This window comes from Pristis pectinata, chromosome 2 (assembly GCF_009764475.1).
Source record: "Pristis pectinata isolate sPriPec2 chromosome 2, sPriPec2.1.pri, whole genome shotgun sequence".
NCBI lineage: Eukaryota > Metazoa > Chordata > Chondrichthyes > Rhinopristiformes > Pristidae > Pristis > Pristis pectinata.
In genome coordinates this window covers 80001028-80013428 of record NC_067406.1, presented here as the reverse complement: position 1 = coordinate 80013428, position 12401 = coordinate 80001028, and the positions used below count along the sequence as shown (strand labels likewise).

Sequence of the window (12401 nt, the reverse complement as noted above, 5' to 3'; positions counted from 1 at the left end):
AGAATTAGTGCACAGACATTTAACATGAGTTCATGACATGGTTATTTTGATATAGTTGAGCCTAGAGGAACTGAAAGTTCACTTTTTTTTACAATAACTGAAATTGACAAACACTGAAAAACTTTAAATAAAACCTCTGAACTGAATCAAAAATAAAAATCAAAAAATTCAAGCCCTTAATTGAAAACATATATCATTTATGCTTCCTTAAGTTAACAGTTGGAGATTTTCTTTTGGCTTTGGCTTGAAGGGTTAGATTCCAAGAATTCAAACACAGAATGTTCAGATCATCACTATAAATCTTGCATTTCTACAAAGCACATTAGTAATTTAAACAAATTACAAGAGAAAGAAACAGAAGTGTCATTAACCAATTACATAACAATTCTGCAAAAATACTGTACTGGATTTAATGAAAAATTTGACAACAGTGATTAACCACTGTCAGACAAATGCATTAATGTTACCATTGTTTATTGGCACAATTAATGGCAAAGCATACATAAAATACATCCGTATAATGACACAAAGACTCATTTCTAAGTTTCACATTTTGTGCTGAACATTTATGTGAACAAAATTGTGTCTGCACTAAACCATCTTTTAGTCCCCTTATAAAAAGCTTACATAAATACACAAGCAAAAATTTGACCAGCATGGGTTCCTGCAAAACCTGAATATAAATGATCATCACTATCAGAGTCCCATGATAGTAACAGTTCAAACTCAGGAACAAATTCAAAGAAACCACAAACCTGCCATACTAAAATGCCCACAAAATATAATGGGTTGCATGGCTTATAATACCAGCTCGAGTTTTTTTTAAGCTTTGAATATGAACTCACTAAATCAAATTAGGGGATTTAATATTTCAATACTGCTGAATGCAGACATTTTTAAACAAGAAATTTTGGGTTTCAGCCTGGATAAAGAAGAAGGGGAAAGCACAAAATTTTTTAATAAAAACTGATATGTTCCTTTTTATTGAGAGGCCTGTGGTGTGGGATTTTCTGATTTACTCTCCTGACTAGATTGCGCTTTGCTGTTCCAGGGACTGTTACTTCCCAGTGCAGGAGAGTTATTGAAATCTTCCTCATCATCAATGCCATTTGCTGCATCATACTGTGTGTTCTCTAATCGAGTGATCAGTCGCTCATCCTCATCCCCGAACTCTCCGCCCATCAGTGTAGGTTCACCCACCACCATAACATCCTACAACAGGACAGACAATCATGTGGTAAAACAGTGAAGAGATTTTGTTTGCTTAACCAAGACTATTCATAATAATAGGATGAATCTGGCAAATGTTCGCCTTATTCTGTTTGATTAACTAGTTAAGAATAAACTTTATTTAGACAACTTGTTTTCAGTTTGGCAACAAATCTCAAATCTGACAACAAACTAATTCCCTCTCAATTTGTCAAGACTCCATTATATATGTGGTTAATTAGTAAAATGTATACATAAAATTTAACTATTTATATCATTTTAATCAACTGCCCGTAGTCCGAAGCAAAATATGAACAAATATTACACAGTGACCACTAGATGGTGTCCTTGTCCTGTTTATAAAGTAAGAAAAGCTCATTGAAACCATAGGGAACAAATATTGATCAAACATAAAAACAAATACAGTTTCTATTTTACAACATTTGCTTTCACTTGAATTGATCAAGATTTCACACCATGTATTATCTTTCTCCCTGCATAAATTTCAAATTTCCTATTTAGAGTAGAAACATATGTAATCTGGAAAATTCTCATGAGCAGATATCCACTGCATTCTTCCTAATCTAATCAAAAGCACATACATTCGTAATCATTGAGCATTAACATTTAGAGGAAATTATGCTAACCACTACAATTTAATTACAATTTTTAGAAACGAGAACCTCATTCAGCTGTTGTTGCTAATGTCCTGGGATTTAACTATAAGGCAAGGAAAGGTCAGATACAACTTGATTGCATTTTGCATTTATGCTGAGTTGGGATTTATAGGACTACAAAGAGCAGATAGGTAAAAAACTATGTAATTACCTGAAACATGAAGCTTTCACTCCAAGTCAATCATTTTTTAGTTCATTTCTATTGAGGAAATAATTTTTTTCGGCATAGAATTGTTTGGAGATTATCTAAACAAATTTAAATTTTAATCTCATGGAATACAGTTTTTAATGTATAAATTCTCAGTATAAAAAAGCTCTATAGATCATCAGAGTAATGGTCTCATCAATTAATAAATTCTTTTCCCTAACTCACTTCCATGCTTAATGTTCTAATGTATTTGAACTGGAGATGGGTGGAGATATTTTCATTCATTCATATGAGTGAATGGCATAGAAGAAGGTTATCAAAGGATACAGCAGGATATAGATCAGTCACAGATATGGGGGGAGAAGTGGCAGATGAAGTTTAATCCAGGCAAATGTGAGGTGTTGCACTTTGGAAGGTCAAATGTAAGGGGAAAGTATACTATTAATGGCAGGACCCTTAATAGCATTGATGTACAGTGGGATTTTGGGGTACAAATCCGTAGCTCCCTGAAAGTAGCCATGCAAGTAGATACGGTGTTAAAGAAGGCGTATGGCATGCTTGCCTTCATTGGTCAAGGCACTGAGTATCAGAGGAAGGAAATCATGCTGCAGCTGTATAAAACTTTGGTTAGGCTGCACTTAGAGTAATGCATGGAATTCTGGTTGCCCCATAACAGGAAGGATGTAAAAGCTTTGGAAAGGTACAGAAGAGGTTCACTGGGATGCTGCCTAGATTAGACAGTATGAGCTAGAAGGAGAGGTTGGACAAACTTGGGTTATTTTCTCTGGAGGCTGAAGGGAGACCTGATAGAAGTTTATAAAATTATGAGAGGCATAGATAGACAGAATCTTGTTCCTAGGGTAGAAATGTCAAATACCACGGGACATGCATTAAGGTAAGAGGAGGAAAGTTTAAAAGGAGATGCGCAAGGCAAATTCTTTTTTTATACAGAGAGTGGTAGATGCCTGGTACTTGTCTTTTTTTTCACTAAGGTCTTGATTTTGCACAGTCTTTTTTTCCTCTCCCTCTTCACAGTCTTGTATAATTTATATTCTCTATTGTCTGTACCTATGTGCCTGTGATGCTGCTGCAAGCAATTTTTTCAATGTACCTGTACCTCACCGTACTTTTGTACACAACAATAAACTCGACTTGACTTGGAGTTGACTTGAATAGGCTGCCTGGGGTAGTGGTGGAAGCAGATATGATAGTGGTATTTAAGAGGCTGTTAGATAGATACGTGACTATGCAGGGAATGGAGGCTCTGGATCATGTGCAGGCAGAAGAGATTAAGTTTAATTTGGTGTCATGTTCAGCACAGATATCGTGGGCTGAAGGGCCTGTTCCTGCATTGTACTGTTCTATTTTCTATGAAAAGAGTAGACTCTTGAATCAAATTGTGGCCATTCTGTTGACTATCTCAATCATCATTGTTCGTTCATGGATGGGTTTGTTTAAACAAGCAATAAGCCCTTTCCAGAGGAAATTCAAGTTGGCTCACTCTGACATCTTATTGATTTATTTTGGTTTGGGTATTTGAGGACAGGTCCATTCATTCAACATCACTACCTATCATATTTATTTGAAGAAAAAAATACCAAACAAAATCCATCAGAAAATTCTGTCTCAAAATAAAGAACTTCCACTCTATCTATGAGAAGAATAACAACTTTGAGGGGAAAAAATCCAAACCTATCCTTTCTAACCAATAAACTGTTTTATGTGATTTTATGTCAAAGTTATTTAATTGTAGAAAATTCCACTGACAGATTCAAAGATAAATTATTTGACATATTGGGAACTAAATGTACTTGATTGGAAGGACTGGGAATCTTAGGCTGCTGCTTTGTTTCTTTGCTTTGTCTTGTGATCTGTTCCTAGTCCTATACATTCAGTTACTCATTTGATTCTGTAATGATATCAACTATCACTCCTTCATTCACTTACTTTGTTTTTTTTAACATTTCTTGAAACAGCTTCCAGCAGTGATATGAATGTAAGTCAACACAAATGTGGCAGATAACTTGTTCGTTAGCTAGATAAAAAGAATTCAGACATTGCAAAATTTGCAACCTTCAGTTGATGAAATTACATTGATATTTTTCTCTTTGCCTTTTACACTTTTAAACAGAAACAGTTTAATATTATCCCCTCTTCAATGAGTTATAGAGTCATACAGCATAGAAACTGGCCCTTCGGCCCACTGAGTCCGTGCCTAGTATACACATATCCCATTTTATTCAACTCGCCTTCCTATCAACTGCCTGCAGATTCTGACTGCACACTGCAGACTACTCATCTACACACTAGAGCAATTTATGGTGACCAACTAACCTACCAATTTGCACATCTTTGGTATGTGGGAGGAAACCCATGCAATCACAGGGAAAACATGCAAAGTCCACATAGACAGCAGGATTAAACCTGGTCTGCTGGAACTGTGAGGCAGCGGCTCCATTAGCTGTGCCACTCGATAATGAACAAGATAAATTTGGAAATTAAACCAATACGTGCAAAAGACCCCACTGCTCCCATTTTACAGCTACGGATCAAGTGTTCCATTATGGAAAGGCAAGATATTTTACTAAAGTTTCCATATTATCCATCAGTTTTCTCACCACATTGTTATTGAGAACTTTAGTCGAAATTAATCTGTGTTCTCTGAAGCACAGAAAGCAAATAGGAAGTAGGAGCTGCTGCTGGTTTCATAAACTAACAGCATTTTCCAAGCACTCCTTTCAGCCAGGAACAGCAGCCTTGATTCTCCTGGACCCTTAAAACAAAGATTGTGCGCTTACATACGTACCCATGTCCCCATGAAAGATCACCCTGACCTCCATTCTGAAATTTTCCTTAATACTTCAGCCCCAAATTGAATGGCTATATATGAAGATTCCTGCTCTAGCTCATATAGAAGATGCTCATATTTGTCATGGTGATTTATATTCCATAATTCTCCCAATTTTCCTTTCCATTTGGAAAAAAATTAATCATTTCAGACTCTCAGCCAAAACAACTCTGTTCACTTAAAGAAGGATCATCAATTAAGTAGATACAAAAGGCATTGAAGTATTGGAAGAGAATGGGAATATGGCACTAAGAGAGAGGATAAACTATGATGGTATTGAATAGCACTGTAGGCTTGAAGGGCCAATGGGCCTACTTTTTTATGTTTCTAAGTCATGAAGATAGTGCAGCAGAGACACTAGATATTAGAGATGCAAGACCAGTGATCTGCAGCCCTTCTCATTCAAAAAGAGAATTCAGGTTGTAAATTATTTTTTTTAGAAAGGAGGAAAACTGGTCAATAATTGGAAGGCTTAAGGAAAAAATGTTCGGATAATTTTTCAATGTTTTTAAAAGATAAATGTATTTACATTTTTAAAAAAAAAGAAAAAATGAAGTTAAGGGAGAATGACATTCAAATATTTAGTTCTTTCAATGAACTGACACAGTGTGATGGGCTGAGTGGCTTCTAGTTATATGATTAGAATATATGTGCTCTTCAAGCAGCAGAAATAACTGTTGAATAACAATGAAGTGACTATAATAAGAATGATGCTCACATCATTTCCATTCATATTTTAAATATATTTTTTCCACTTTCCAGAAGAGTTTCTGGCCAAAAATTTATTTTTAGCTTTGTTTGTGCCATTCACCCTTATTTGAGAGTAAGTTTAAAATGATAGCATGACATCATAGCTGAAATGGATACCACACTAACCCAAAAGTGGCGACAGAGGTAGACAAGGCGGTGAAGAAGGTGTTTGGTACACTTGCCTTCATTGGTCAGGAGTTTGAGTACAAGAGTTGGGATGTCATGTAACAACTGTACAAGATGTTGGTGAGACCACACTTGGAGTATTGTCTGCAGTTCTGGTTGCCTGGCTATAGGAAGGATGTCATGAAACTGGAAAGGGTGCAAAAAAGATTCACAGGGATGTTTTCTGGGACTGGAGGGTTTGATTTATAAGGAGGGACTGGATAGGCTGAGTGTTTTTTCTTTGGAGCATAGGAGGCTGAGGGGTGACCAGAGGTATATAAAATCATGAGGGGCATAGATAACATGAATGATCACAGTCTTTTTCCTTAGAGTAGGGGAGTCTAAGGGTGAGAGGGGAAAGATTTAAAAGGGACCTGAGGGGCAAAAGTGGTGGGTATGAGGAACGAGCTGCTGAGGAAGTGGTAGAGGCGGGTACAATTACAATGTTTTAATGACATTTTAGAAGGTATATGGATATGAAAGATTCAAGGGATATGGACCAAGCTCAGGTAGGCAACTTGGTCAGCATGGACAAGTTGGACTGAAGGGCCTGTTTCTGCACTGTATGAGCCTATGATTCTAATATGGCATTGTGTCAATGCATAGCACAGTTCACCGATATAATGTGGAACAACCAACTTCCATTCAAAAATTCTTTGAGGAGTTTGTTCATGTGCTTCTGTGGGCAGCAGGGGAGGTGAAAACCACTCACAAACCTGATTTTTAACAGTAAATCAGTAAAATCAGGACTTGGTAAAACAAACTAAGCCTTCACATTATTCTAAATATTCTTTCTGTTTTTGTGAAAAAAAGTCATTTGTTAATGGTATGGATTTGCATTCCTGCTTTGGTATTTTGTTGTTTAAAATAAATGTTGCAAATGGCCTAGCTTGTGATCACAGAACTGGCAAGGATTATTAATCTTTTGAACTGCTACAAGTGTCCAGGAGTAAGATTCTGCATCTCTCTGGGAATGATTAACTGCTGAACAGGTTTGTTTGTGTAAGCTTTCAGCCTGTTCCAAAAGTTGGCAAGATGTTTAATTCTCCAGTCACCAGCAATCCACTGTTTGTTCCACTGTTTGATTAGTGTAATTAATTTAGGTAAAGTTTTTTTAAAAAATAAGATAACAATGCACATACTGATGAGATAATTTGCATAGGTAATTAAGTCATTAGCAAAACCTGCTGATTGCCAACAAGCCTTAAATTTACCATCTGTTACCATAGAGTCTGTCACTTATAAACATATTGGAACTGTACAACAATCTGTGCAGAAAATGTTCCAATTTGGCCAGCTGTTATAATAAACAGAGTGTCAGCATGGAGGAAGAAAACCTCTTGCTAATTACCAATGCACCAATGAGTAAATCTATTCATCTCATTAACAAAGAAAAACTCCTCCTGCATGTGGAAAAACAAGCACTGTATCTAATGAGAAATATGTACAGGGACACAGAGTAACAAAGAAATGATGTATACAAAATGTCTCGGAGCACAAGCTGGAAAAATAAACAAGTACATAAAAGGTATGTTTCCCTCAACACTACTGGCACCTGAACCAAATAATTCAAACACCCTTCCCTGCAGAGAACTGTAGTATAGCCAGCAACTGAGGCTAAGAATAGAGTTGTTTAACAATCAGAAACCAAGTTAACATCCTTCTTTTCTGGAATTTCTGATGACTCATGAGGAAGTACCATTTCCTTTACCAAATAATATCAAGCGGCATCTAACAATGGAATTTCCCACCTTCGGTCTTTTTTTCTATCTGCATGACACAGGCATTTGAATCCCAAACCTACTTTTGTTCTGTATTGACTGATAGCCCTTTATTTACTTCCACACCCCTCCCTCCCCTATGAGATGCTGTTTACTGAAGTTCCTGGCCCTTCACCCTGGTTCTCAATAATAAGGAATGACTTAGAGCAAGAAATAGAATTGCAGTTTTATCATTCTTGCTTTCAATAATTTCTCTTCATTTTTAAGCGTTAATTTTTCAGACCCTCTCCAATTTTCTTCCTCGCTCAATCCCAAACATATCAAAATTCTTTTAAAATGATGTGAATTACATCAGGCAGAGTATTTTGGGGGAGCCCTGGAGCCTAACTGGACAGAATAGCAGCAAGAGCCAGCATACTATCAACATCTTGATCAATGTATGCAGAGCACTACTAGCTATTGCATAGAATACTTCTTCATCTTGCATTAATCTGAAGTCCTGCAACGTTCATGGCATCCAAATCTCAGCTCTGTCTATCTTGGCTAAGTGAAAGCACTCTTTGTTCTGGGTCATAAATTTAGAGGATTAGAAACTTGAGTAGTTAACTTCGGCTAACACTTCACTCCAGATGTGAGGGAGTATTGTACTGGTGGCAGTGTCAGATGAAATCATCCATGTAAAACTGTATCTTGTCTTCCTGTTTAGATATAAGCAAATGATCTTAAGATAGCATTTAAGGAATGGAGTTCTACTGGTGCCCAGGACAAGATTTATCACTCAACCAATATCACAAAAGACCGGTTAGCCATCAAATTTCCTATTTGTGGGATCTTCCTAAGCGCCAGTTGGCTCCTGCTCTATCTATAAAAGAGAGGCAAAAGCAACCAACAAGCAACTAATTAAATGTAAAATATTTTAGGATGTCCAGTGGATGTAAGAAGCCCTGTATAAATTCAAGTTTTTCTTTTACTTGTGTATTTTCATCTCTAGTCCTTAACATCTTTGTGTTCTTTATTGCAAGCCAAAGCTCTCTTAACTCTTCCTCTTTCAGCTCCTTGATGTAAATTAAGTGCATGCAACATTGACCCGTTGCCACTCCTGTGTTAAATTGAATTTACTTTGTTTTTCTGCTTTTGGAAAAGAGGAAGTAATAATAATGCACCACACTACATTTATTTCTTCACTGGCCACTGACAGTGAAAGGCAATGTGCAAACCCTTTTCCAGTGTGTGAGTACTGCACATTACATTGTTACAAGTAGTTGCATAGGGAAACTTTGGTGCTGACATGATGCAAGGCAAAAGTAATTTGGCTTTGTACCCAAGTGGATCTGTAAGTCAAAGCAGTACACAGGATTTGCCAAAACATTTTTTCTGCACTTAAATTTTCTAAATAGTACCAACAGTAAGGGAACTGCTTTCAGAGTTGACATCAGTTACACACCAGCATGACATAAATGACCTTCTTGAATCATTTGAATTTAATCTCGCCATAGCTAAAACCATCTTTTCCTTACCTCATTAAATTTATCTGGCATTCTTGCCTCTCAGTCTAAATAGCCAACTGGGAAATTTTGAATTTTGTCAAAAGAAAGAATCTATCAGCTCCTTCTCCCAGCTGAAATTCCTATAATCATGATTTCAGTTTCACAGTGAGCCGTTAAGTTAGTTTCACCTTCTCTAAAGATCAGATCAGCTGTGCATTGGGGCTATTTGTATCCTGATTGCTGCTGAGAAACATGAGCAAAAATGCAGCATATCCCATATTATTCAGCCACTCTCTTCGATGTGTTGCTTACTTTAATCTCATCTCTAATGTTGTATTTGTCTCTCGGCTTCTTGTTTCCACTGTCCATATCCTGTTAGAAATTACATCCTCTAAACCAATTCCATTAATTCAACAATTGGGGCTGAATTTTCTGCCCACTGACTGAACTGAGAAGAAAAGGGAGGAGGGTTTTCATTATTTTTGCAGCCAGAGGAAGGAAAGTTTTTACTGATGGTGTGCATGGAATTCATTTTTATTGGGAATACACCATAGACTACCAAACAGCAGGAAAGTTATTAAAGGATAAATCTGTATACAATTTAGAATCAGCATACAATCGAGGATATAAGGTTTTGGTCAAAATTGGGAAGACTTCCAAAGTAGTTCTTACACTTCTTCCTAAATCAAGAATGATAAAGAGCTAGACTGGAATCTTGGCAAAAAATGATTACAAATAAACAGACTGAAGATATGGCACTGGGGAAATAACCTGGCTTAATTAATTAATTGCATTTTTGATGTGTATCTAACAAGAAATATTGAGTCTGAGATAAAGATAATGTAAACTGTAAATGCTTGAGTTGGTCAGGGGGCCATGCAGTGTCTGTGGAGTACGAAGCTGATATTTCAGGACCATATATCAGAACTGGGCGAGTTCTGATGAAAAGTCATCAACCTGAAAAACTTGCATTAACCACATTTCCTCAGATTCTCTTAATACCTAAACATTTATCATTTTCTGCCTTGAATATATTGTGTAGCTGAATCTCCACAGCCACTTGAGTTGTGAGCTCCAAAATTTCCATATCCTCTGGGTGAAGAAGTTTCTTCTTATCTCTGTCCTGATCGGCTGATCCCTAATTTTGAGATGGTCGCCCATTTTCAAGACCTTGCAGCTAGGGCAGGCATCAACTCCACATCAACCCTGCAAAACCCTACAAGAATTCTTTGTTTCTATGATATTACTTCTCATTCTTCTAAACTCTAGAGACTGTAGGTCAAGTCTGCTTAATCACTTCTCATTTGAAAACCTAAGGAATTAATCTCATGAACATTTTTCTATACTTCTTTTGCAAGTACATCCTCCTTTAGGTTGGGAGACCAGATCTGTACACAAATTTCCAGATGCAGTCTCACCAAGGCCCTATATAATTGGAGCAAGATATCTCCACTCTTGTATTCAAATACTCTTGTAAAAAAGCCAACATACTATTTGCATTCATAATTCCTCATTGCACCTGCATGTTAACTTTTAGTGATAAGGAAACCCAGACTCATCTGAACACCAATACCTTTCAATCTCTTATCATTTAGAAAATACTACCTTCCTACTTTTTCTACCAAAATAGATAACTTTATATTCTTTCCACATAATATTCTATCTGCTATGTCCTTGTCTATTCACTTAGTCTGTCCACATCCCCCATACCCTCTCTGCATCCTTCTCAGAGTCCACACTGCTACCTAGCTTGTACCATCACAAAACATGAATATATTACACGTAATCTTCTCCTCCAAATCAATGATACAACTTGTGAGTAGCTGAGGCCACAGCACTGATCCCTGATGCATTCCACGGGTCATAAGTCTTCCAACCCAAAAATGACTGGTTTATTCTTACTTTCTGTTTTCTGCTCATTAACCAATTAATGGTTATTAACTGCTCATTAATCAATATACCCACACGGGTATATTGTCTCCACTCCTAGGCACTCTAATAAAAAACAGAAAATGCTGGGAAAAACTCAGGAGGTCATGTGATAGATGTGAAAGAGTTAACATTTCAGGTCCATGACCTTCATCAGAATGAAGAAAGAGAGAAAACAAATTAGTTTTCAGTAGCAGAGAGGGTGGGGGAGGGAATGGGTAGAACAAAGAACTTTGCATTTACTCAGATTTTCTGCACAAGTGCCTCTTAAATGTCTTCCTTCTTCCCGAAATGTGGTAGTGTAAGGCAGGCACGGCTGTGTAGCGGTTAGTGTAACACTATTACAGCGCCAGCGACCTGGGATCAATTCCGGCCCGCTGTCTGTAAGGAGTTTGTACGTTCTCCTCGTGACTACGTGGGTTTCCTCCGGGTGCTCCGGCTTTCCTCCCACATTCCAAAGACATATGGGGTTAGGAAGTTGTGGGCATGCTATGTTGGCGCCGGAAGTGTGGTGACACTTGTGGGCTGCCCCCAGAACACTCTACGCAAAGATGCATTTCACTGTGTGTTTCGATATACATGTGACTAATAAAGATATCTATCTTTTTTAATATAATGTGCAGAGCCCTTGACCATATCTCACCTATTTCCCATACCTCTGCTCTCATCCCCTCTCCTGGACAGAGCAAGAACAAAGTTCCCCTAGTCCTCATCTTCCACCCCACCAGCCTCTGCATTCAATGGATCATCCTTCACAATTTCTGCTAGGTCCAACAAAATTTCACCACCAGACATGAACTCCACTCCCCTCCTCTTTCAGCATTTCAAAGGAATCACTCCCTTCATGACTCCAAGGTCAATTTTCCATCTCCATTAACCACTCCCCATTCTAATGGCATTTTCCCATATAACTGCAAGCTAACCTATCCTTTCACCTCTTCCCTACCCGCCATCTAGGGACTCACACAGTCTTTCCAATTGAAGCACTGATTTAATTGTACTTCCTCCAATCTAGTGTAATGTATTCGGTCTTCAAAATGTAATCTCTGTCACATTGAAAAATCCTGCTCGGTACAAGAGGAACCACAGGTTTGGACATTTGGTTTATGTGCTTGGATGAGGAGCCAGTGGTGCGAAGCTACCATCTGCGGGATTATGACTGAGCATCACTAAGTCAGAATCCTGCCTAAATGTTACAAACAGTCTTCTACAATTGAAAAAAAACAAAAACAGATCGGGTGATTACACAGCGGAGCATTTGCATTTAGTCAGCAGGGGTGACCCTGAACTCCCTGCCGCCTGCCACTTTAATTCACCATCCCACTCCCACTTTGATCTTTCTGTCCATGGCCTCCTGCACCTTCCATCTGAGCACATTGTAGTCCTCGAGGTCAAATTCTCCAACTTTAGGTAACTTGCTCTTTCTGTCTCTATCATTGGCCATAACTGGTCATTTCTGCCAGTCAT

General features: G+C 37.8%; 1 protein-coding gene across 8 annotated transcripts in view; it reads right to left on the bottom strand.

Moving 5' to 3' along the window:
• Positions 1-224: 224 nt before the first annotated feature.
• The window catches only part of LOC127581957 (LIM domain-binding protein 2), a 349031-nt gene continuing 336854 nt past the window's right edge, over positions 225-12401 (bottom strand). For 3 of the 8 annotated variants that reach the window (XM_052036802.1, XM_052036783.1, XM_052036793.1), the window contains exon 13: positions 1086-1212. Coding sequence is in view for 5 of the 8 variants with exons in the window: in XM_052036773.1 (XP_051892733.1) it covers positions 982-1212 (231 nt within the window). In the remaining 3 variants the exon portion in view is untranslated. Of the gene's footprint in view, positions 1213-3981; positions 4070-12401 lie in introns of all 8 variants that reach the window. The other 5 variants (XM_052036773.1, XM_052036763.1, XM_052036755.1 and 2 more) reach the window with 3 other exon arrangements.